The 24010-nt window shown below is 40.6% G+C and overlaps 1 protein-coding gene across 1 annotated transcript in view; it reads right to left on the minus strand.

The window, feature by feature from the left end:
- PPP1R1C (protein phosphatase 1 regulatory inhibitor subunit 1C) overlaps positions 1-24010 on the minus strand; it is a 45726-nt gene that overhangs the window by 14735 nt on the left and 6981 nt on the right. Inside the window, 2 exon segments of the mRNA XM_066189810.1 lie at positions 7657-7717; positions 9543-9580. Of these exon segments, the coding sequence (XP_066045907.1) occupies positions 7657-7717; positions 9543-9580 (99 nt within the window).

Genomic DNA, 24010 nt, shown 5'->3' on the forward strand with positions numbered 1-24010 from the left:
GGGGCTGACCCGTGGCACAGAGCCAAGGGGCAGTGAGGCCCTGGCAGATGCACTTGCCCCACTGTACTCACAATCCTGCCCCACCCATCTGGGAGATGTCAAACACTGAGCAGCAGCAGCAATGTGTAATCTAGGTCTTCATTCTGCCATCTTTCCTGGGATCAAATTCCAGATTTACAGTACTTTAAATGAAACAGAGGGGCAATTATTATTTATTACAGTAGGGCTCGCTGGAGTCAGCGTCTGCCATGTGGTTTGGTTGTTAACCTCCAACATAGAACACACAGCAAGGAAATAAAATTTAATGCCCCGTCAAATGCCTGGCTTCATAAGAATCTTACATCTTCTCCTATAAAAATATTATCTTTTTTTTTAAAAGCTGCTTCAATTCAGAACACAAAACTGCCAAAATCTTTGTAATTTTGCTATAAATAAATCTTGTAATATAAAGTAATCAGAACAACACATGCTTTCCTTTTTGGGATTTCTACTTTGCATTTTAAAATATGTACTATATCTCCCACATTTTGTTCTATAATGTTTTATGGTATAGCTCCTAAAAGGTTGACTTTTTAATGTTGTCTGTTCCTGCTTAGAAACAGCGTGATGTTTACACTGTTCTGTATTTAATACAATAGTGCTTAATAACACTATTTTCAAGTCATAAATGCTGTTTCACAGCATTTTGCTAAGATTAGCTTCTATCATAAAAATAAAGTTGTACCTTTAGAAGGAGACCCATTTAGCATTCATTGCACAAGATTAGAAGGAGCTATCAGATATGCTGATTTCATGCTGAGCCAAATGAGGTCAGTGGAAACACTCCCCCAGACTTTGGTCTGTGTTGGACCACACGTGGTAATTTAGGGACTGACATTAGTGCTCAACACACTCCTTTCTTCTTCACTCCAGGTAATAGTGGCAGATGACAAGTCAGAACACAAACATCCCAGTTTTCCTGTTGAACAGATGTCAAGCTTAGTCTCCACTGGACACCTTGGTCTCACTACAGGTACTGCAATATTTATTGCAGCCAAGGCCAGAGCCATTTTGAAGCAGGAGCCACCAGCTGTGTGAAACGAAATGTATTCAAAGCTGCCAACAGAAAGAAATTAAATACAGACTACAGCAGTGTCTGCCAGTGTGTTGGGGAATACCGTAACGGTGGCAGCCAACTGAACTTGGGATGGCAGCAATTTGAAGTAGCCCTGTCACCAACTCAGTGATTCACTAATTAATTTAGGGTTTTTTTCTTAATTGTATCTACTGCCATCATCCTACTGTTCATGTCTGTGGAAGAAGTAGAGAGAGGGGGAAAGAGACCAGGCACTGGAAGGTAACATCTTGGTAAAGATAGCCAGGAAATTTATTCAAGGCTATTCTGCATCGAGGGGTGTGGTTGTATCGAGGTCCATCTGACTAAGATGTGGATAAGAACAGTATAGAAATGACATGAACAAGTAGCTTGGGAAACAAAGCTGCACCTCTTGTAACCTAGTAAGTGACAAGGAAAAAATGCAATGCTACGAAACTGCAGCATAAACTTTCTATTCCCAGTGCTTCAGAAGGTCCATACAGTTGTGGGCCTTCCACCCAGGAACTGAAATGCATAGATGGCATTTTGTCACATCACAACACATGAACAAACAAGAGCAGTGCACATAAAGAATGAGGCAGAGCTTAGTCTTCTGTTACCCAAGAAACAACTTACTGAGACAGATTTTCTCCTTAAAAGAAATGTGTTGAAGAATTAGTACTACCAGGCTAAAGAACAGATGTTTCTCCAGGGACATGGCAGCTCTGCTAAGGCATTAGAGGAAGACTTTGCCCTAACCTCAGAAATTGTTACAACCACTGGGCATTGCCTGTTTTTGTGGAGTAATCCTCACCCCTGCCCAGTATTTATGACAGCCATTTAGCCTACTGAAAAAGGAAGAAGGTCCAAAATACACACTCAGGACTGAGAGGAAAATTGGAAACCATCCCCATCCCCTGTTCTGGCCACGTGGCTGATGTGCAGCACAACCATCTCTGAAAAAGGACCATCGTTGAAGAGACTGGGAAAATGTAATAGCCTGAGTCAAAGTGACTCACCCACACAGGAAAAGTTTGACTGACTACCAGCCCAATTTGTGAATTTTCACAGGCCTGGCCTTGATGTTTAGAAGACTGTGGAAGATGCCTGATATTATGGCTAACATTCATTTCCTAAAAGTTAAATTAAGCCCATGTATGAAGCAGAAACAAAAAAACACATGGTATTTTTCTTTCTAGAATAGTGTGGTGTTTCATCTTACATAGATGTGTTAACACTAGAAGCTCTTTGCAGAGTTTGCCACGTAAGAAGTTTTTGTAGTGACTGCTAAAGTCTTAGAAACTTTACTCTTGTGCCACTTGAAGTAAATTTAGCCTGAGATTTTTGTTCCACAATGATTCTCATGGGCTCCAAACTCAGTGCTTACCATACTAACAACAATCTTTAATGTCTCCAGACTCTACCCGTGTTTGTTGTTAACCTTCAGTCACAAAGTAATGAGATGCATCAGACATCATCAAGCTGGCCTAAGGGGTTACAAATTTGGATGAGGGCCACATACAGTACTAATTGCTTCTAATAAATTACATATTTCAGGAGGGACATCATGATTTTAATCATTTATTCTGCATGTTGTTTCCTTTGGAGAGAAGAACAAGCAGGCACTAAACAAGCAGAGCATCTGAAATTCATGGCAGAAGCTAGAAAGAGCTCATTTAATATCGACCATCATTGTAAATACTAGAATTATGCATGTATCAAATCCCTGGGTTTGAACACTTTGGGAAAAGCCAGTGAGTTCTGGTTGTTTAAATGACTCAAACCAAAATAATGTCTTTGAATGTTCCTTAGATTTATAACAGCTCTGATTTAATCCCATTTCAAATCTTGTAGCTGGGGCCAAGCTCAGGAAGACTTTGTTTTTATGCAAAGAAAAATACATTAAGAGGGGAATTTAAAGCATTTATTTCCCAAAAGGCTGAGGGAAAACAGTCAAACGTATCTCTTACTTGTGTGGGGAATGGCTTTAATTATGATTTGATGGCTCCTCATTGCAAAGGTGGTCCAGTGAACAGAGGCAGCTACAATAACTTTCTTTAAAGCTTGCTGAAATTAGTGGGATCTTGATCTGAATTAAACAGCCTCTTGCAGAGTGACCTGAGTGAAATTTTCCTTTTCCCTGACCTCCAGCACATCCAGGCCAGTAGACTCACTGCTAATGAAATCCTCAAACCACCTGGGAATGTGCACTTCCTTCAGAGGGAGAGACCTTGATGGTATTTAAATAGCCACTAGTATTAATAGCAATAGCTGGTAGATAATGTGGGGATTTGGGACCCCTAGGGAGCAATGCAGGTTTGGGAACAGCTCAGGCTGTCTTCTGTTGGTCTGTGTAAACCTTGCTTCCTGTCACTGCTGTCTGCATTTCCTCCCAAGGATGAGCTGAGCTACCAAACAAAACATGACTACCTAGGCAAAAGGAAACCTGCCTCAGCACAAAGTGTGCCCTGGGATGGAAAGCTGCAGGTGCAGCTCTGAGACTCAGATGTGCTTTTTTCGTTTTCAAGTGGTGATGTGACACCAAGGAAGCACATTACCTGGGGTAAGTGCAATCCACTTCTGCCCTGGCAGTCTAGGATGCCTTCACTTGGTCCCTCTCTATCTGGGAGGATTATCATCCCATTTTAGACTTCTTTGGCAAGTGTGAGGGTAAAAAAATGAAACTCCAGCAAGACTTCCAGGGGCTCCTCTAACCCACCAAGCAGAATAATGAAGATATTTCTAAAGATGCTGTTTGTGCTTGGATGGATGGATGGATCTTTGTGCTGAAACATCTGGACATCTACTTTGGGAAAAGGATCAAAGGATTCTTCTTGGTTTTGTCATACAGAACAAGAAGCAGATTAGTAAATAGGAAAAAAAGACCTTACATAGTGAGAACTGACTGGAAAAGATTGCCCAAGGTAAAACTGGTGAGAATTCAAATTGCAAAACATTCCTGTGGTTGTTTGTATGGTATTTTCCATAGGGAGGTTCAAGCCAACCTTCACACATGAAGAAGAAGACTGTAAAGGATGAGAAAATTTGGAGTTCAGGCATAAAAGCCCATAAATAACAGAAGAGAAACTGAGACAAAGAGGGGAACGGGAGGTGATGAACCCCAAGTTAAGATTGCTGCTAAACACAGAAAAAAAACTGTGACAAGAGGTGATCACAACATACAGAAAATAGGGTGGATTTGTTTGGTGCAACCTTCAGATACTGACTTTTGCCAACATTACATGCTACATACCAGCATGGAATTAACAAACACTAGTGTGGCAGGTTAGGAAAATAAATATCTATGAAAGCAAAATGGAAAACCTCTTTGACATCCATTAGGTTTGGTAATATAATACTAAGAAGCACACCATGCTGAGCTGTTATCTGGTTGGCTGGCTGAGTCCCTCTCCAGATTACTACTTAAATCAATAGCTCTCACATTGATTTTTCCAGCACACTGTATTCCAGTAAAAAGAACAATGCTCTGAGATGAGTCAGCTATTTGCTCTGTCTGTAGGAACTCTGGTGTGTTTTTGTTTAGGAAAATAAAAGCAGGAGCCAAAGTACACACAGATACAGAGTAATAAGAACCTGCCTGTTGCACCGGGTTTGCTACAGCTAGCTGCAGCAGCCACAGCCTGGCCTTGAGCGAGAGGAAGCTTCTGTAATGATGAAACTGAAATATTTGGTGATGATCTTAGACAGCTAATAATGTTGAATTTTAGTTTAGTAAGTGCTAGGGCAGAAGGGGAAAATATGCCCACATAGATATCTTATAGAATCACAGAATCATAGAATGGTTTGGGTTGGAAGGGACACTGAAGATATCTCATTCCAGCCCCCTTCCATGGGCAGGGACACCTCCCACCAGACCAGGCTTCTCAGAGCCCCATTCAACCTGGCCTTGGACACGTCCAGGGATGGGGCATCCACAGTGATTCTCTGGGTAATATGAACCCCTCCTCTGGGCAATTTAACTAAGAAGTTGATCTCCACATATTTACCATGACAGGTAAAACCTCAGCAGTACTGCATTTTCATATATTGCATATATTTTCATGTGTTTGGATATTTCATGTAACATGTACCATCGTTCTGGTATTGTAACCAGTCACTACAGTTGTCTGATGTTGCTTCTGCTCTTTTCAAGCATGCCAACGATTTCCCATTTTATATGGGTTCCTATAACCACAACATGCACATTCATTTCCTCTTTCTCCTGCTCAGCCATCAATTCAGGAACCAGCAACCTTTCTCTCACACATTTTTGTAATTAATTCAAAAAACTTACAAGAACTGCAACAAAACTTTTTCCAGATACTTGGATGTTTGGAGTCAGGCTGAAGCATGACTCTGCCCACGGTTTATTTGATCCCTCTCTGCTGCAGGCATAGAGCAAAGCTCCTGCCATAGCCCCTCATCTCTCCCACAGCTCTCCACACACCTCTGCTGCCAGATCCACTGCCTGCAAGCTTGGCTTATTTCTGGGAACTTTGAGTTAACAGCAGCTACGAACTACTAAAATGCCACAGAAGTTAACAAATGAAAATATTTGCCCCTCTTCACTCCATTTATTATCTCCTGCTTTAAACGTAAGGTACCAGAATACAGTCCATCCCACCTTCCATTAGTAACAGCCTCGGAGGGTATGGAGCAGACAAGGGGCTTTAAAGAATTTATTATTTTACTTTATTGTGTGTTGAATACCATATTATGAATCATATTATGAACGATGGAAAAATGGTGCATAGGAAAAAATATATATACATACATATATATATATATATATATATATATGCTCAAAGTTGAGGAGTAGTGTGCAATTGTGAAGCCTGTTATTCTGAAAATACTGTTAAATAGTGTTATCTTCAACAGCAATAAAACTAGAATAATTTAAATCATTATAAAAACTGTATTTCTCAGTAGAAATAGCTTTGTGCATTTCAGAGCACTGTGTATTTCACATTGCTATATGTTTGCCTCACACTCTCTTAGTCCAAACAAAAAAACCCCATGTTTTCATACCAGTGAAAAGGAAGAAGAGTGAATTTTCCACCAGGTAATTTTTAAATTAAAAAGAATCATACTTATGACAGTAACAGTATGGTAGAGCTGGAGAAATCCAGCCTGTTTACAGGAAGGGTTATCAACTTCCAAGTGTCCTCTTGTGTATCTGGGAGTATGGTGTAATTTAGGGTGCTAAAGGATGGAGGAGAGGCGTTTTGTGCTCTGCTTTGTGCTGTCTGCAAGATATTCCAGGTCCATTGTGTTCATCTTTTTTGAATCACATGCTCTCCTACCGTTCTACTGTTCCCTGGGAGTTAAGCTGAGGTAGATGTGAACCATGCAGGTGCTCCCCCAGGTCTCAGCAGGGTGTGACAGGTAACTGCTCTGTAGGCTGCAGTTCCTGGCAGGAGCTATGAGGACCTGTTTTACACTGCACTTCACTTGCACAGTGTTTAGTTTAAGCTCGTACGGCAAAATAATACACCAATGAGATCAACAGGTATTGCTATCCACGCAAAGCATTTTCCTTCCAGAGAAAATATTGTAATTGAACGTGATAAGATTATTTCTAATATCCAGCATATGAACTTCAGCTCATTTTGGTAAACAGACTGTCTTGCATGGCAGCTGAGTGATATTTTAACTGTGACTAGGACAAGTATCAGAGAACTGAAGCTACAGAATGAGATACATAAAACTGGCTGATATGGTAAATTACCTCATGACAGCGGCAGTATTTCACACAAGAAATCAGATATCCCACCTTTTCTGCCAGGTAATAAATTGTGTTAAGCAGACAAATGGAAATTTATGCATTCCTTAACTATCAAGAGACACCTGGAAGATGGCCTTTAGTCTGCAGTCTGAAAATAATCCTGCTCTGACAAGTGTCAGTCAGAAGTGCTGGTGAATCACCACAGATCTTGCTTCACTGCAAGCACCATCAAGTCAAATTCTGTTCAGAACTACGTAAGAAGCAAGGCTTAAATGTAGCTGTTCTGATCCCAGGTGATATTCCTGCTGCTCTTGTACATATTCCTAAAAAGCACGTCAGCCCTCAAAACTTTTACCAAGACTTCTCATTTTTCCTTATCTTCCCAAGAAACTCTTCACACTCCCTAGGGTCAGATACACAGCCCACGGCTTAGGTTGTTCTCCTTTTTCACAGCTGCCTTGAAAGAGAGGCAGAATATGGGGAAGTGGTTTCAAATAAGAAACAGAGAGCTCTGTGGGGCCAGCGCCAACAAAATTTACATATTCAAAAAAGCTCTGGTCATAATTTGGCATTGAATTATCTGCTATAGCAAACTAATCAAAGCATACAAACTTTTGGGGTTTTTTCCCCCTCAAACAAATAAATTTGCCACTGCAGCAAGGTTCTGCGCTGAGGACAAAGAGGCGGTCAGCATCAGGCAGGTGGTCCACGCCTGATGCGAAGGCAGTGATGGCTGGGCAGGAATGACCCCGTAGCAGCCCCGCCGCTGGCGGGCACAGCGCGGGCCCTGGTGCCGCTGTCCCCCCGCCGCAGCAGCCACCGAGCCCCGCCAGGGGCAGGCAGGACCCCGCAGTACCTTTGAGGGCCGGCGGGGTGAAGACGCTCTGCTTCCTCTGCTTGGGAGACGCGCTCTGCGACTGCGGAGGGACAAAGCAGAGAGAGGGGCAGTGAGAGAGGGCACAGGGACAGCAGCTCCGTGCTCGGGGCAGCTCCGGGTGGCTGAGCACACGCCCGTCTGAGAGTTCCTGAGAAAAACATATTGGGAACAACTGATGCCGGCTCCCGGGCTCTCATGGATACAGGAAAACTAGGACAGAAATATGTGTTTAATGGACAACCTCTATGACTCCCAGGCAAGACAGACCCAATACTACTGAAAATTACCCTTCACTTTATAAAAATATAGTTAAACATAAAATCGGGATAGCTTGTGCTCTTAACAGCCTGTGTAATTGATTCTCATAAGGCAAATAAACGTCTACGTATATTAAGATAGTTGCAAGGTTTACATTAGGCAACATTCCAATTATAGTGTAATTAATGGTTACATATATAAGGTGGTACTGAAATACGAATATATACATTTTAATAAAAATAAGTGGAAAATCCCTCCCCCTGTACATTTTCAATGGGTTCTATTAAACCTAAGATAATCATTTCAGCAGCCAATCACTCAGCCTTTAACTGAGCCTCATTAGAGTGTTGTATTTAGACACAGTTAAACTTTTTGTGGCCCCAAAATCACATCCATGCACAAAAGACAAATTATTCCAAAATAACAGTAGTAAAATTACCCATAGAGCAATAATAGTATTGTTATATTATACCAATAGAGTAATAATAGTATTACATCGTTATACCAATATTTAATTAACAAAAGCTAACTGGAGTATATTCAGTGCTAAAGCAGAGCAGCTTTTGCAAAATGAAAGCAGATAAATTGGAGTCAATATTATACCAAGATGAATTATGTCTACATAAAAAGGACAAGAAGGCTTCATACGCTACACCCTTAGCTAGCTTTGGAAGAATAAGCACCATATCATACTCCTAACAAAAAAGTTAAGGAAAAACTGTGTGTAGCCAAGCTGGTTTTCCCCAGCTCATTTTAACAATTTCTAGTTGTAGTAATTATGTTGCCTTTATCCCAAACATTTGCTAATAATGCCTAATATATGTACCCTGAATTTTAATCAGATCTATTTCTATTTGAGACATGTTCCACACAAGTAGGGATAATCCTATTACCTTAGTTTATCACAATGGATAGAATGATAACATTTATAAATAAAATATTGTCTTTGGAAAGAGAAAGCTATTTATAAACACTATGGGATAGCTTGGTGAACCTCACACCAGTAAATCTTTAGAAGTTTGTATTGGAGTTCAAATTTGAACCAATCAATACCTCCTGCTGCTATTTAAAGTGCTGCCTGCTGCTCTGAGCAGTGGGTGAAGGAGAAAGAGATCAGGGAATTGGAGGAACTATGCTAGGGGAGTTTAGAAAATGAGATTGGAGGAGCCAGCTTTTAATTCTTGTGCAGACAGCATCACTGCCCTGCCTGCTGTAGGCTTGACAAGTGATGGGGAGGGTGGGGACGTGTTGGAATGCATTTGGGTCCCGGCAGTGACCTGCAGACCCACAGCAACGCTTGGGTGGGGTGAGCTGGAAGGGTCACCTTGGCTTTGCTGTGCTTTAAACAGGCCATGGGAGCAAGGCAGAGGGGAAGCCTGCCTCTCCCAGCTCCCTGCTGCAGGGGGAAGGGAGAGCTGGCAGAACACACAACACAGCTTTTACACAGCCCTGCTTTAAAAATTATGGTTCTTGAAAGGCTGTGTTACTGCAGATGGCATGACAATGTAAATAAAATATCAACTAGAATGAACCAGTGAGTTTCCAAGAGTTTTTAACAACAGAACTATTTTAACAATAAATCTGATAAAAAAATTAAAATCACTTACCTCTGCCTGTGAGATGTTTGTTCTCTTCTCATCTTTTTCTAGAGAAAAACAAATGAAAAAAGTTAATACAGAAGCATTCCTTGGTGCTAACCCTTGTAACTCTGCCATGAACCTACAGCACTGCTGTAAATAAGAAATTAACCTTCTTATTTACAGCTTTTCTTTCTCATTTGTGTGTCTCAGAAAGCCCGAGGCCCTGATTACCATTTAGACATAAGCTCTGCATCTGAAGCACTTAACTCCCATTTTTGTCTGTGAATAACAGTGAGCGATGGAGTTCCTTCAGCAGCAGGTCCTTTGTCCTGGCTGGCAGCAGGGCTCTGCACTGCAAGTGGGGCTGTCAGGGTACAGGGCTGCCCTGCACAGAGACTGAGCTTTCTCCTACGGTCAGAAAAAGCCTGGGTGGCAATTGGTGTGAAGCAAACTCACAAGGAGTTCTACTGCACTCAAGTAATAACAATCACCTTAGTTATTAATATAGCCATACTGGTGCTGAAGACTGCCTCACAGTAATATGCAAAACTGACTAAACAAAGCTTTACAAAGAGCAATTTGTACCATAGAAATTTCATGACATTACCAGACTGAAATTTTTCTTGAAGCCTCTTAGTTTTAATGCCTTAAGTTGCTTTAAGACTATGCATGGCAGAATGGGCAAAACTTGAGATTTCTGATAAAAATAAGTGCCTCTGAGAATCTGTATGAACAACTAAGTAAGACAAAGAGGAGGCTCAAGGTTCTTCCTAACCATGGCACATAACCAATTTTTGTATGAGATAAATTATTTCGCTGCTGTTGTCTTCATGGGGTTAATGGCCAGAAACTGGCTGTCTTCTGCGGACAATTTCACAAATATTTGACAAAGATCATGCAGACTATTTGATACACAATAGTTTGGAGCTCTAAAATAAAATGTCATTAAAAACATAGACATCAATCTCTCATTCTTGCAATGGGCCTTCTAAAATTTTCCACTTGCAGATATCAGTGTGTAATTTTCACCAAGGTGTGACAGATCTGTAAACATAGGTCTGAGCAAAGAATTAGGTGTAGGCAATATCATTTCATGTGATTTATCTCTAGATATTGGCTTGTGGTGTGCTGGGTATGGGGGGATGAGCCAGCCCATGCAGCTGGATCGATTACATTTTCTATCACATTCTTTACCATTGGCTCTGAGCACCTTGCAAATGTTAATTAATTTACTAGGTTTTTCAATGTATCTATTTCCCATTACCCCTCTCTCTGGAAGATATTAAAATCACTCATACTCAGGGCTAAAAGTGTAGTTGAAAACAGTGCTGATTACTAAAGCACGATCCCTCAGATTCAGAATTAGATAAGACAGTCAGGAGGCCAGTTTCCTGCCATTGACATTTGTGTGAACTTTGGTAAGGTCACTGGTCTCCTCCTGGACTTCCCTACCTGTAAATAAGTACAGCAGTGTCTATTTCAGTGTAGAAGTGTCTATTCAAGTCCATAAAACACTTTGGGGTATGAAGTCAGGCTGGATAAATGAGTGACTATTTATGTGCTCGCAGCCTTTCTTATTGGGTGCACACCAACACCTCAATGAATCAACATTGGACTTTTTTATTATTATTATTATTTTTTTTTTTTTTCAGGATACTGGATTTAGCTTAAATGTTGAAATTTGAATAAATCAGGAACTTTCAGCAAAGAACATTAAAGAGTAAGTTACGTCCCATTCCTTCCTGAAAATCTAAATTTGTGCAGATTAAAAACATATTTTGTAACCCCAAGCTGATGTTTGCATAAGGAACAAAACCTGACATCAGTAGCTTTGTTATCTTTCAGGCCTTGATCCTGACAATATGTACAACTCCAATCCTTTGAGCTTGCACATTTAGTGTTCTGAGTGACATGACATTAAAATTATCAGAACTGGACCATTTACAGCCTTTCCTTTCACCCAGCAGCCTTTATATGACAGGGAACTTTGGGAATAAGGACTGGTCCTGTATGGAGTAACAGAAACCACACATTCATATCCATTCATATCCAGGGCAAATAGTGCCAATGAGAAGCATCAGACAACATGGACATTTAAGAACAACCTATAAAATCACATAAACAGACAATTTTCCTAATCAGTAAACAGAGATCAGAAAGTAACCTAAAGACCTGAAAGGTACAAACTCAAGGCAGGACCCATGACGTGTTTCAAGTGAGTTGTGAGATGAAGGGAAGGGTACTGCTGGCTGGAGATGAAGTTTGGGCAATGGCACACTTTGACATGAGTTTCTTTCTGAGGACAGAAGAAGGATCACATGCTTATTTTTGACAGGTATTTTGATGGATAAGACTCAAGAATATAGATATTTAAGGAGAGGTGACAAGGAATGGGAACAAGGGAAGCCTAAAGCCCAGAATGCCATAGACCGAGGCAGAGAGAATAAAATAAATCCTCTATGTATAGAGGAGGAAAAGATGAAAGGCAAGGGGGGCATGGAAGGAAGATAGAAGAGCTTGTGAGTAGCTAAAGTAGTAATGAGAGACAGGGACACTGAGGCTGTACCAACAGCAAAAGGGGAAATTTAGGGATGACAGAGAGCAGAGCTGGAACGCAGCGTGGGCTGGAGCTCAGGCAGGAGTTCCCTACCTGGCCAAATCTTGGTCCAGCTGAGGGATTACATAATTAATTGTGTGAAATCCCTTCTTGGACAAAGAGGGGTTTTCCAGTATAACTTATAATGCTTTATACAGTTACTTTATAAAGCAGTTTAAATAAGTTAATGAAAACATGTTTCTACAGCAGACTTACTAGTAAAGCATCCTTGTGAGAGCAAATGAAAGTAAGAATTAATGCTCTCCCTGTAAAAGGCCAGTACTGGCATCAAGAGATTCTGTTGAAAATCTCTCTGACAACAGATTTTATTGTGAGAATGGAAAGTACAAGGTAAGAAAAAAACATCATCTGTTAGCAACTGCAAATCAGATATTTCCACCACTGGAAGTCAAACAAGACATACATTTCCCACCCTCAAATCCATTGACAATCATAAACTGAATTTCTTTAGTGAACTCTTAGAGCATAAATTCACCTTGAGAAGGGTCAGGAAATCATCAGAAACTAAATCACAAATATCAGAATGTGATATCGCTTGATTCACAGGGCAGAATGAAATCTCTGGTTTGTCAACATCCATTGACTACTGTGCAGGCAGGACTCTGATCATAAAAAACCCCATAGTTATACAGAAGGAGAAATTCACTTCTCATGTTTATAACTTAGCAATTATACCATGGAAAATGTGAAGAGATCAGCTGTTTCTCTTACAAATGAAACAAACCCCTGCTCTCAGTAGGTAACTTCTTCCTACAGGTTTGCTCTCTTTTTGGGGCCAGAAGGGAAGAAAATAAAATTCCATTTTCCTTCTTCACAGACCATAACATTGTTCACAGAATACAATATAGCTCTACTGTATTCCAGATCTCAACATATAGCTTTCTTCCAGTTTAACTTATTCCAGGTTGTTCTAATTACTAACAGGAATCCAATCAGTCAAGTAATTTCTTGATAGTTTTTGTGGTTTTGTTTTAAAGAGGCATAATAGAAATATGAAGACCTGAGAATGGGTTTGTACATACCCAAGTGGGGGTATGTAAAAACAAGACTGGAGCTTTGTTTATGGACTTCTTTACACCCATGCTGAGGAAAAAGCAGTCAAGGACTTTCCCTTGTGCTGGGTGAATAATATTTAAGCATAGAGTGATCCTTACCTCATGCAGGCTGGAGCATCACCTGACAAAATAAGCAGGATTTAAGGCTTTTTTCTGCATCCTCAGATAAATAAATATGCAAGGAAGGGTTCGGTCTAAAGGGCATTCCCATCAATCCAGATATGTGCACAGATTTTCTGAAACAAAGCCTCAGTCTTTTTAAGGAAAGTCACTTGTGAGAGCCCATCTGGCTGCACAGAGCCCCTTTCAGAATCAGAGTTCTAAGCTTTAGCCTTTACCCAGGGCAAAATCTCACCCCCTTGCAGGGAATCCTGCAAGACCTGGCCCGACTATATCGCTGAAATAGGTTGAAGAAACCCCAGGGGATTGTCTCCCACACAAGGCTGTTAGCAGAGCTCTTTGAATCACCATCCGCACATCTCCCCAGCCGAGCTGATGTAATGAGCTGAGCTGCCCCAAAGGTGTCCTTATTTGAGGAGCCCAGAGGAAGGAGGCTGATTGTAGCTGGAATGAAATCTGCTTGCTGGTGCAGATCACTTCCTCCATGGATCTCTGCTGCTGTGCAAACATCATGCCCGTGCTGGGGGAATCTTTGTGGTCGTTTTAGAGCGAGACCAAAATTCATCTGCCTTGCTTCTCCCCTTGGATGGTGTTAATGCACTTGGAGCAGCCACGCAGGGCAAGAGGTGACCTGTTTTAAAAGAGTTGGCCTCTGACATCACCCATGGGCTCTGCAGTGGTCTCATCCAGCAAAGGCTTATCTCATCCAGCTAAGTACCCTGCTTGCTTTCCCCTCGGCAAGAGTAAATAAAAGCATTTTCTGTAGGGTTTCAGTCAGGCACTGGAGAAACAGAACAGGTCAGAGGCCAGTTTTTACACAAAAGAAACTCAGTAAGAGACTGGTATAATTGTTGGAGAAAGCTTCTTGTCGAGAGTTTGGAATTTTCCTTGGGAAAACACAGCCAAGCAGATAAAAATCACAGGGGGCTGATAGGTTTGGACTCAGGCAATTTTAGAACTAAAACCAGAAAATAATCCGTCATTCTCCTGCCATTTAGTGGCAGAAAAAGATGACATTTTCTGGAAATTATATTTCAGTCATTTCACATTTCAATTTCGCCATCAGTAAAATAAAATAAGTTTTTTTTATCTAAGAGTTTACCTTGCTGATGCTTGACCACCATGATCTGTATTTTGTATTGGTATTTGTAAAACAAGCTCATGGAACTCTGGTTTAGAAATTGGCCGACATATTTGTTTTTTCTGCTATCACAACTACTTTTCCTTTCTTCTAGAAGACATAGCAAGATCAAAAAGTATTTAATGTTTTCTGTTTGCTTGAGTTCTAACAACACATTGCCACATCAGCTAGCATCACATTGCTTTTTACTAAACCACTGAGGTAGGAAAATGAAAAAAATTCAGAAAAGACCATCATTAAAAAATGCTTACATAGTTAATTGTTTGATTTTCGCTTGCTGGTTTTTATTTCCCACTGTTTATCAATGAGAACTTGACTATGGGTTTAGATGTCATTACATTTAATTACAAAGAAATATCCTGGTAAGCCCTCCTGGAGTGAGTATATGTTTCTGAAACTATTCCCATTGCAGGAACCCCTCATTAGAGCCCCGAAGGCAGCTGCTGTGGCAGGCGTGGCTGGGAGCTCTGCTCCCCTCCTCAGCCAAGCGCTGACAAGAGCGAGCGTGCGCTGCGGTGCTGCTGCATCTCACTCGCTAATCAGCATCTAAATTACTGCTGGCCCTTGAGGGAGCACTAATAACAAGATTTGTATAGCGAGCCTTAATGAAAACATAGGGCAGAGAGGAATTTGCTACATACAGAAGCATTTGCATGCCTATATACCCTGTCAGGAGCTTGCAGCTCAGGTGTGTAGTTTGGGGAAGGTCTCACACTGTGCTGACAGCGCTGTCACCAAGGGACCTCTAGTCCCTCTGTCTCAGAGATCATAGCACAGCTTTTCACAACTAGCTCCCGACTGTAACCAGCCCTTCGTACTTCATTAAAGAACTGCAGGCCAAATCAATCTGCACTTTGGACATTTGATTTTTTTTTCCCCCAGGTAAATCAGTTATTTTAACAACCCTATATTTCCCACCTTCAATATTCAAGTAGCCATTACTAGTACTGAGAGTAGGGGCTGCAGTTTCCTTTGTTAGACTAAATCCTTCCTCATGGTGCTCAAAGTCAACCATTAACTGAAAAGAACAATCATCCTTTTCCTCCTGATGCACACAACAGCATCTGATCCAGACATCTCTGATCATACAGACAGTTCTAAGGACCCACTTTAAGCTGCACAGCCATAAGAATACAAAATAAAACCACCTTTCACAAACTACACAGATCAAAATTTATTTAAAACTTGCATTCTGGTAAACATAATCAATTTTGGAAGAAACTGGAGACATTACAAACCTCAAATGTGAATCTGAATGTATTTGTTTACATCACATGATTCCCAGAAGGGAATTATAGTGCCTGATTCACCACCTTGTTATTCCAGATTCATGCCAGACTCATGGAAATCAGTCTCATTTCACTGGCATTAAACTAGAATACAAGACTGATGAATCAGGTCTGCAGCCTTACCACAGAGCAATCATGAATTATTACAACAAGCACAAAAATCATCCTTCCCCTAAGCATTTTGTTCCAAATTTTTCATTCTCCCTCCCTAAAATATAAATACTAATATAAGACAAATTCTAAATAAGTCCCATAAACCCAATATAGCTTCTCAAAATATATTTTGAAAGAGAGTTAAAATTTAATTATTTTCTCCCTTCTTAAAAGAGGGCTAAGCTCTCTGCCTCTTTCCTTGGTGTTGCATTTCTGCCTGACTCTGTGGTCTTCTGGTTGCTGCCAGCTCTGTAAGGCTTTATTCTGATTCTGTCCTGGCTTTGAATGACCAAACATAAACCGGGTTTTGTGGAAAAACCTGTCTTGAAAAGAATAGTTCCATGAAGAGTTTTCTTTTTCTGAAACACAAGGGGCCCTGTCTTGCTCCATGAGAGAGAGTCAGGTGAGCAAGGCACCAGGAACAGAGTTCCTGATGTGAAGTCCTGGGTCTGTGACATGGGGACATTTCCAGAGCTGGCAGGTCTTCCCAGAGAGGTAATCAACCCAGGGAGAAACACGAAGAAATAAACATCCTGTTTGGACAACTAATGTAAAGATTGGCTCTAATTCACAATATAAACAATGCTAGACTTGAAGATGCTTTCTTCTAGTTGCTTTCTAAGCAGCATAAACTCCTTTTTGGTGAAGGAAATGGAGACAGCTTCCAAAGAACAACTGACTAAATAAATAAGATTAACCAGGAGGAGGTAAGTACTTTATTTTTTCTTTTGATCCCTGAGATGAGACATTTTCTGGACCAAACAAAAATCTCTGACTAAAATACCAGGAGTGACTCTGAGCTAAACTTTTGATGTAATTTGCAGCTGACCAGTGTGGACTCCTGGCATCAGGGAGGAACCTCTGGCAGGACCACAGGGTGTCACTGCAGGCAGAAGCTCTGGATCAGGCTTTGCATCCACATTGCCTTGAAGCACCCTAAAGTTTATTCATTCCAAAGAGATACCACTTATTTAAGAGCAAAGTACTTCTTTCTGTTTCCAACATGACAGAGTTAAGCTCAATCAGAAATCTGGGGTGTCTGCTATGATGTGACCCTTGGCAAAGAGGAGTTCATCTGTGCCTGGTTCCCCTGGGTGTTAAGGGGAGCTGAGTGGTGTTACAGGCAAAACGAGTCCCACAGAAGTTTAACACATGCTCAGTGAAAATCCTGCACCAGCAAAACTATCTGGGTGAAAGGAAATGTTGGAAAGAAGTGAAAGACAATTGTTTTATCACTGACTTTATTCGGCCATAAGCAGCAGCAAGTTGTGCCATTGACTTAAAAGTCAGTATTTTATCCTATAAATACAGCATGAATTGGTTAAGCAAAACAAAACAAAACTACCTGAAAAAAACAGAAAAAGAAAAAAGGCAAAATACTTTTTCATTTAATAAACTAGTTCTAGAGTTAGTGCAACTGGGGAAGAACTTCAGCCATACATAAGCTGCCTCTCAGTCAAAACTCTTGCTCATTATTTAAACTAAGTAATAACAGTCATATAAATATCCACTTCACCACTGAATGTCCAGGTTAATACATTCAAATATGTAAAAATAAATGAGTCAAACTGAAGAAAACTGCTGGGATTACTGATGTGAAATTTAAAATTCTTGGTCTATTGAAAAAGCTGTTGGTAAAGTCAAGTCTCAAAATGAATAAAGTAAGACTTAAAAGATACATGATGGTCTACATATGACACTTTTATGCACAGCTACTTAGAATCATTAAAACCTCCCATTTAGATTGAAATATGCATTGGAAAAAATCCCTTATTCTTGCAGCAAATAAATGTAAACCAGGAAGATAATGATTTTATATCATGAACCAGAAGGGAACTGGACAGCCATCACTTCTGGGTGCCCCAGGCAGTGCTGGAGGGCCAAACTAAACTACGGGCAAACCTTAGAAAATTAGACTTTCACAGACATACAGAACAAGGCAAAGGACAAGGACTGCAAAGTAGACCTGAATCACAATATGTTGTCTCAAAGTTGTCCAGCTGCGTAGGAGAACTCACCTCATTGTGAGGTTACATTGACATAGAGGCTATTCTGACAGACGTCAATAAAGATTGTATCTCTGCTGTATGGACCACGGGCAGTTTCCACACCCATAGCATACTGTCACCTGGCCTGAAACCTGGCAGGGAAAGACAAGACTCACATGAAGGATATGGCAGAGCAGTGGAGATAAAAAAGTATTTTGAGAAGTTAGAAGAAGGCCAGAGCTGTTGAGAAGCTGCTAGCAAATACTCAGAGAAACAGGTTCAAAGAGCAGAAACATGAGCCTGCAGTGTGTTCCCAAGTAAAACAAACTGCCAGACTACTGAATTTTTTTGTTAATGATGGCTACTGTTTAACCAAACGTACCCAACTCTCATTCTCATAAAACTTCCTAAGCAGTTTGCAATTATTTTGTACACTGATGAAGCCATAATTATGTTATTAGTTTGTGAAAAAACTTACCGGTGTCATTAAATATTTTCAAATACAGAAGGAAAACAAGTACCTACAGCGAACAGCTACCCAGGGTTGTGAGTCCATCAGTAACACTGGGTAGTGTTAGTAAAGTGCTGCCTTCCATCTGCTTGCTTGTCTTAGGTTCAGTTTGTGTTCTAATGACTGAAGAGGCTGAAGATCTAAATACAATACTTAGGCAAAGATCATGAACTAAACCCCATGATTACAAGGAAATAGTGTTAGCAAATCCCAGGATAAACTTTTGAACCATTTTCTAATAACTTCATGTGCAGGAATCAGTTGCGATGGAAAATGGCTCAGAATTGCCCTACTGATTGCAATCTTTGTATCAGTGTAACAGCTGCAAATGCCATCACTGTCAGTGGTTCCTTTCTCGACTGGGAGCTGTAGGAATATTCTAAGCTCTAAAATAAAAACCAGCAGCAGCAGCCAAAACCAAAAAAAACCCAGCCAAACATTTCTTAGCATGCTATAGCTCATAAAACCATTTAAAATGTATCCTATCTGAATGTGTTTGTACATTCTGGAAAGGGACATTTGCCACGGGAGAAGAAAACATATAAAACAATAAAATTTTTCCTTAGCCAGTGATTATTTTTGCTGCCTTAGCAATTTCCTTCCTTTTGGAATAATAACTCAAGGATTTCAGTAAGAATGCTTTGTAAAGGTAGTCCTGGCCAACTGCTTGTGGCTTGCTTGTGGTTAGAATGCACATGCAGAGAGCTCCTCACATACATGTATCATCTTACACATGAATCAAGTCAGCTACTAATAATAGTTCTTCTTGGGGGTTAGGACCCATTTTTACAAAAAAGAAGATACAAACATCAGTTTGGTAAAGCCATTGTTGGGTTTTCAAAGCCTTCAAAGAGTCGGAAATTTCAGGTTCCACAATCTCATTCTTGCCTTAAGCACAACTAGGTGGACTGGAACAGCCCAGGGCAATCACTGTCAGCTCAGAATAAGTCAGCCGTAATTTCCAAAGGCATTTTTCAGAATTTCTACTAACCTTAGTACATACCAGAGACAGAGGGGACCATGGATTTTGTTTTATTCATCTCCATCTGTACAGTCACAATCAGAAACACCTTGGAATGAGACAGGTGTCCTATGGCGTATGCTGTACACATTAGAGCCTAAGTCACACACCAGCCCCAGCATTTCAGGAGGCTCGAAAGCACACCTCTTAACAGTAACAGCCTGCTTCCTGTCCACTGTACTTCAAAAACAGACAGTAAAAATCTAATGATGGTCAGAATAAAAAAAATCTTCCAGGTCATAATTCTTTAAAGGAAAAGCTTTTTTTTCTCCCATACCCTCGATGTCCCCTCCCCCACCCCGGCCCTTCTTTTTAGAGCATCAGTACAATTCCACTTGGAAAAGAAAAGGATACAATCTAGCACTTAGTAATACAAACCTGATGTTTTTAAACCAACTGGGCTTTGAGGTTAAATGGCTCCCTGATTCTGCAGCTGTCCTGCAGATCCTAATACAAAAGGGAAAAGGCAGAACAAGCGCTTCAGCTGATCCCAGAGAATCTACTCTATGGAGCTGGCCAAGGAAAGTGTAGGACAGGTTCATCCAAATCTTTGCTTTCTCCCACTGCCTGACAACAGCTATGGCAGGGAACTTCAGAAAGACTTGAAGGGAATACTACCACTGCATGCCTTTGGGTGGTGGAGGCTCTGTGCAGAAACGTTTGGGTTATGGGATGTCCAGGGACCAGGAGAAGCCATACTGTAGAGTGCAAAAGAGCTCACTGCTGAATTGAACTTTCGATTTGCCTTGCTCATGTTCATTTTCTGTGTGACTTTCTCTGCTTGTCTTATCAGAACGAAGGACATGGCCTCAGGTAGAGAACACAACCTTTACAATGGACCTTCATCTACTTAGCACTGCTGACTCTGTTAGTGCAGTTTGGTTCCACAAGATGGATAATACCAAGACATGGATTCCCTGTGGGACATCTGCATGCTGGGTATCCCAGGGAAAACATGAACTAAGAAGGAGCAGGTCACTGTGCTTCATTCTGCTACTCTGATAGTCTCTTGATCCTCCAGAAAAGACATTTGAGAGAAAAATCAGAGGTGATTTTAGATACAGACAAAGGAATAACGTTTTGAAGGGGAGAAGGGGAAAACAGAGCTCCTTTCAATAGACATAAATCTTAATTCTACCCCAGAACTGCTTTGGTTACTGTAAAAAGAGACTCGACTGGTCCATCAGATCTTGCTTCCACCAGCTGATGACACAGGCAGCTCCGACTCACAGGAAAGCAAAGCTAAGCTCTGCAGCTCCCTGCACTCTCACTGAGTTTCTGCAGCCTTCTGTAGTTGGCAAAACTTTTCAAGACGGGTACATTCAATTTGTTTAGTCTCTGCTGGCTTTAGGTCCAGATTCATTAAATTCCCACCTTTGATGTATTTTGAAGTGAAGTTTTAACTTCAGTTATGCTGTGTAAAGAGTTAAATTTTGTCTCTAAAAGTTCAATAAGTGGGCTACCTTGATTGATGCTTTAAGTGCAACCCCTACCCAATATTCTGAACATAATGAGGTTAGTGCTAAAAGCTGGATTCTCTCTCATCTATCTGCATTATCTATTTATTCCACTCACGTCACCATGGTAAAAGAGTGCTGCATTAAGTACTAAATAGCAGAGGTCAGAAAAACCCTGTGTTGTATTCTTTTCCCCTCAGCAAGGCTGAAACATCTATTAATGGATTTCAGTTTATTGCCTGATGAACTATTGAAAATATCAATATTAGCACATTATTGAAGATTGATTTAAACATAATCTCAAAACAAACTGTCTTGAGATTCTTGTTTAAAAATTTTTGTCTTATAATGTTTAAATGGACCTTATTTCAAATATTCTCTGGGTTTTTTGCCTTTCTCCAAATACAAACAGAATCTTTGCCATAGGCTAAACTAGACATATTTTGACCCAAATACTTTTTTAAAAATGCCATCAACACCCCAAATTGTATCCTTATGTAGTTGTATTAAACATAGCTAAAGTATTTTGATGATAAGAAGTAATTCCACCTAGGCATCTCATTTTTTAACTAGAAAACTCACAGTCTATTCTGAATTCTCAGCAAAGCAAACTATATGAGGTGTGTAAGTATTGGGCACAGTGCAAATCTGTTAAGAGCTCCTCTAGCAAAATATTAAGCCTTATGAATGCAATAAAGTTAGAATCTATCCAGCTAACTTCCTCAGCAGGTCAGGCAGCCATGCCCAGTGTTCTTCCCTACCCACAGCACAGCTCTGTCGTGCTGGATACACAGAGGTGATAGCAAATGTAAACATTCCTAAAGCTTATCAGGCCTGACGCTGAATGATCAAGCAGCTGGAGAGCTGTAACGTGAAGCCATGTCTATTAAAAAGAATTCGCAAATAATCTCCTGGGGTGGAAGAGGGCTGTTTCTATGGTGCTTTTGTATAAGGAACAAGGAAAACAGATGAAGAGTACAAGGTTCAGCCTCTAAAAATACCACATTCACTTTCAGATAGTTCCACGGACATTGACCCTTCCAACACAAAACCAATGGGAGGCAGGGAGCAGGAGAAACAAGTAATATCATGGTACACATTAGGAGTTTAGCTGCACTAATAATTAAAAAAATTATTCCAATTCATTTCTTGGGTATTCAAGGCTAGAACAAGAGTAATGGAATAATGCAATTCCATCCATGCTGGGAGCAAGTCAGCTTTTGTGGCTTTGGCTTCATGTCCTCTCAGCTGCTCCACTTCTCTGCTGTAGGTACAAATCTGAGTCCTGGTTGTGAATATCCAAACTCCATTTCCATCCATCCTCCAGAGCTTTCTCAGGCAGGGTTTGCACCCTGGACTTCCCCATCTCGCGTAGGGACAGCAGGCTCTGGGGAATGGGAGGGATTCATTCTTCTTGTGATTAATTCATGCACTTCAGCCAACTAGGAGAAACTAGTTCATATGGGTCACGTAAAATGTGCCTGTACAGTCAATCAGTAAACACTGAAAATGAAGGAAGCATGGATAAAAATAAACATGAAAAATTCAGTAAAATAAGTGAATTTTGACCAGAACATGGATAATAGCATTTTGTTTTGACTGCCTCTCTGTAGCTGTCAGACCCTTCACTGTTTACTGACTAGAGAGACAGTCCAGACTCTATTTGGGCTGTATATGAAACCGTACATGTTTCCTGCTGTTTTACACAACGTGGTTTACATTATAATTGTCAAAATGTTCACAGGGAATGTTTCTATTTGTGAATTACTGTGTTCAGGACCATAAAAATTGTGAAAATATAGCTGGCTGCTTTGGTGATAACCCTCAGTCTAGGCACAGCACTGCTCACTGAATCCCAACCAACTCAGGTCTTGTCCTCCAGCCTGCTGTCCTTACTGCACTGCAGGGAGCATGGCAACTCTTTTGACAAGTGATGACAGTGACATATCCTCATCCTCCCATGAAAATGGAACACCTTCATGAAATTGAACATTTTCATGAATGATGAAAAAAACCCCATTTTTAAAAATTTCATTTTTTCTTTTTGAAGCCCGTAAGCTGATCCTTCTGGGCTGAATAAAAAACAGCTCAAGCACAGGTTCTTGACATTTTTTGCTCCTTTTTTAAGCCCTAGAGCTTTCATTTTAGTTTTCATGGAGTCTGTATTCACACTGCATATGTGTAAGGAACTTTTGCCGTGCCTTGTTGCAGGGAATTCCGTCGGCCAGAACTGCAGAATAATTCAGAGTAATATAAAAAAGCATGTGAGCATAGTGTAAGAAAAAGTGACACTGTTTGCCACTGAACATTTGCAGTCACACATCCTGCAAACAGCAGGATATTTTCAAGCACAGACATTTTCATCTCTGTTCTGGAACCCCTACCACCTGTCAGGTCTTATGCAATGTTTACTCCACATATCTCATCATTCCACTGTGCCAGATAATCCTTTCCAGCACAGGCTGAAAGAACACAAAGGTCCTCAGTGCCTTGACAAGAAGTGCCTAATCTCTGAACATCCTGGTGCCATCATTAATGAACACGGGGCTATACCAGTCCTCTGGTGTGAGGGAACACAAATGTTTCTCATTGCTTATTGAAATATCTCCGCAGACTCCTGGACCTATTGGTCCAGAGACAGAAAAGAGACAGAATACTTAAATGGCATATGCATTTAGCAGAAAGACCAACTAGTTTGACAAAAAAAAAATTACAGCTAGTGACAGTTTTTATTCACCTACTGCTTTTCCGAATGCTCTATTACTATGTTAGAAGCCCAAATTTGCAATTGAAAACAGCTGCTATTTGGCTTACTCACTCTAGTTCTTGGACCAAAGTAATCAGTATGTCCTACCAGAATCTCAATCGTTTGAAAAACATATCAGTTTCCATGAACTCTGGGATAAAGAGTATTCTGCTGAGATTTTTCCTTGAGAAAGTGTAGCAGAACTGCTTGACAATGCTCAGAAACACATGCCTCCTACTAAGTAGGTCTTTTCTTGAGCTCAGTTTATTTTCTCTTGGAAGAAAAAATACATGACCATTAGATCTAAACCCAAACATATTCATTCACCTAGGAGCATGATCCAGCTAATATTAGTCACAAACCTTAATGCTGGGCAAAGCGACTCACATTAATCCCA

Source organism: Chamaea fasciata, unplaced genomic scaffold (genome assembly GCF_029207755.1).
Source record: "Chamaea fasciata isolate MVZ Bird 193981 ecotype frontalis unplaced genomic scaffold, bChaFas1.0.hap1 SCAF_8, whole genome shotgun sequence".
In the NCBI taxonomy this organism is placed as follows: Eukaryota; Metazoa; Chordata; class Aves; order Passeriformes; family Sylviidae; genus Chamaea; species Chamaea fasciata.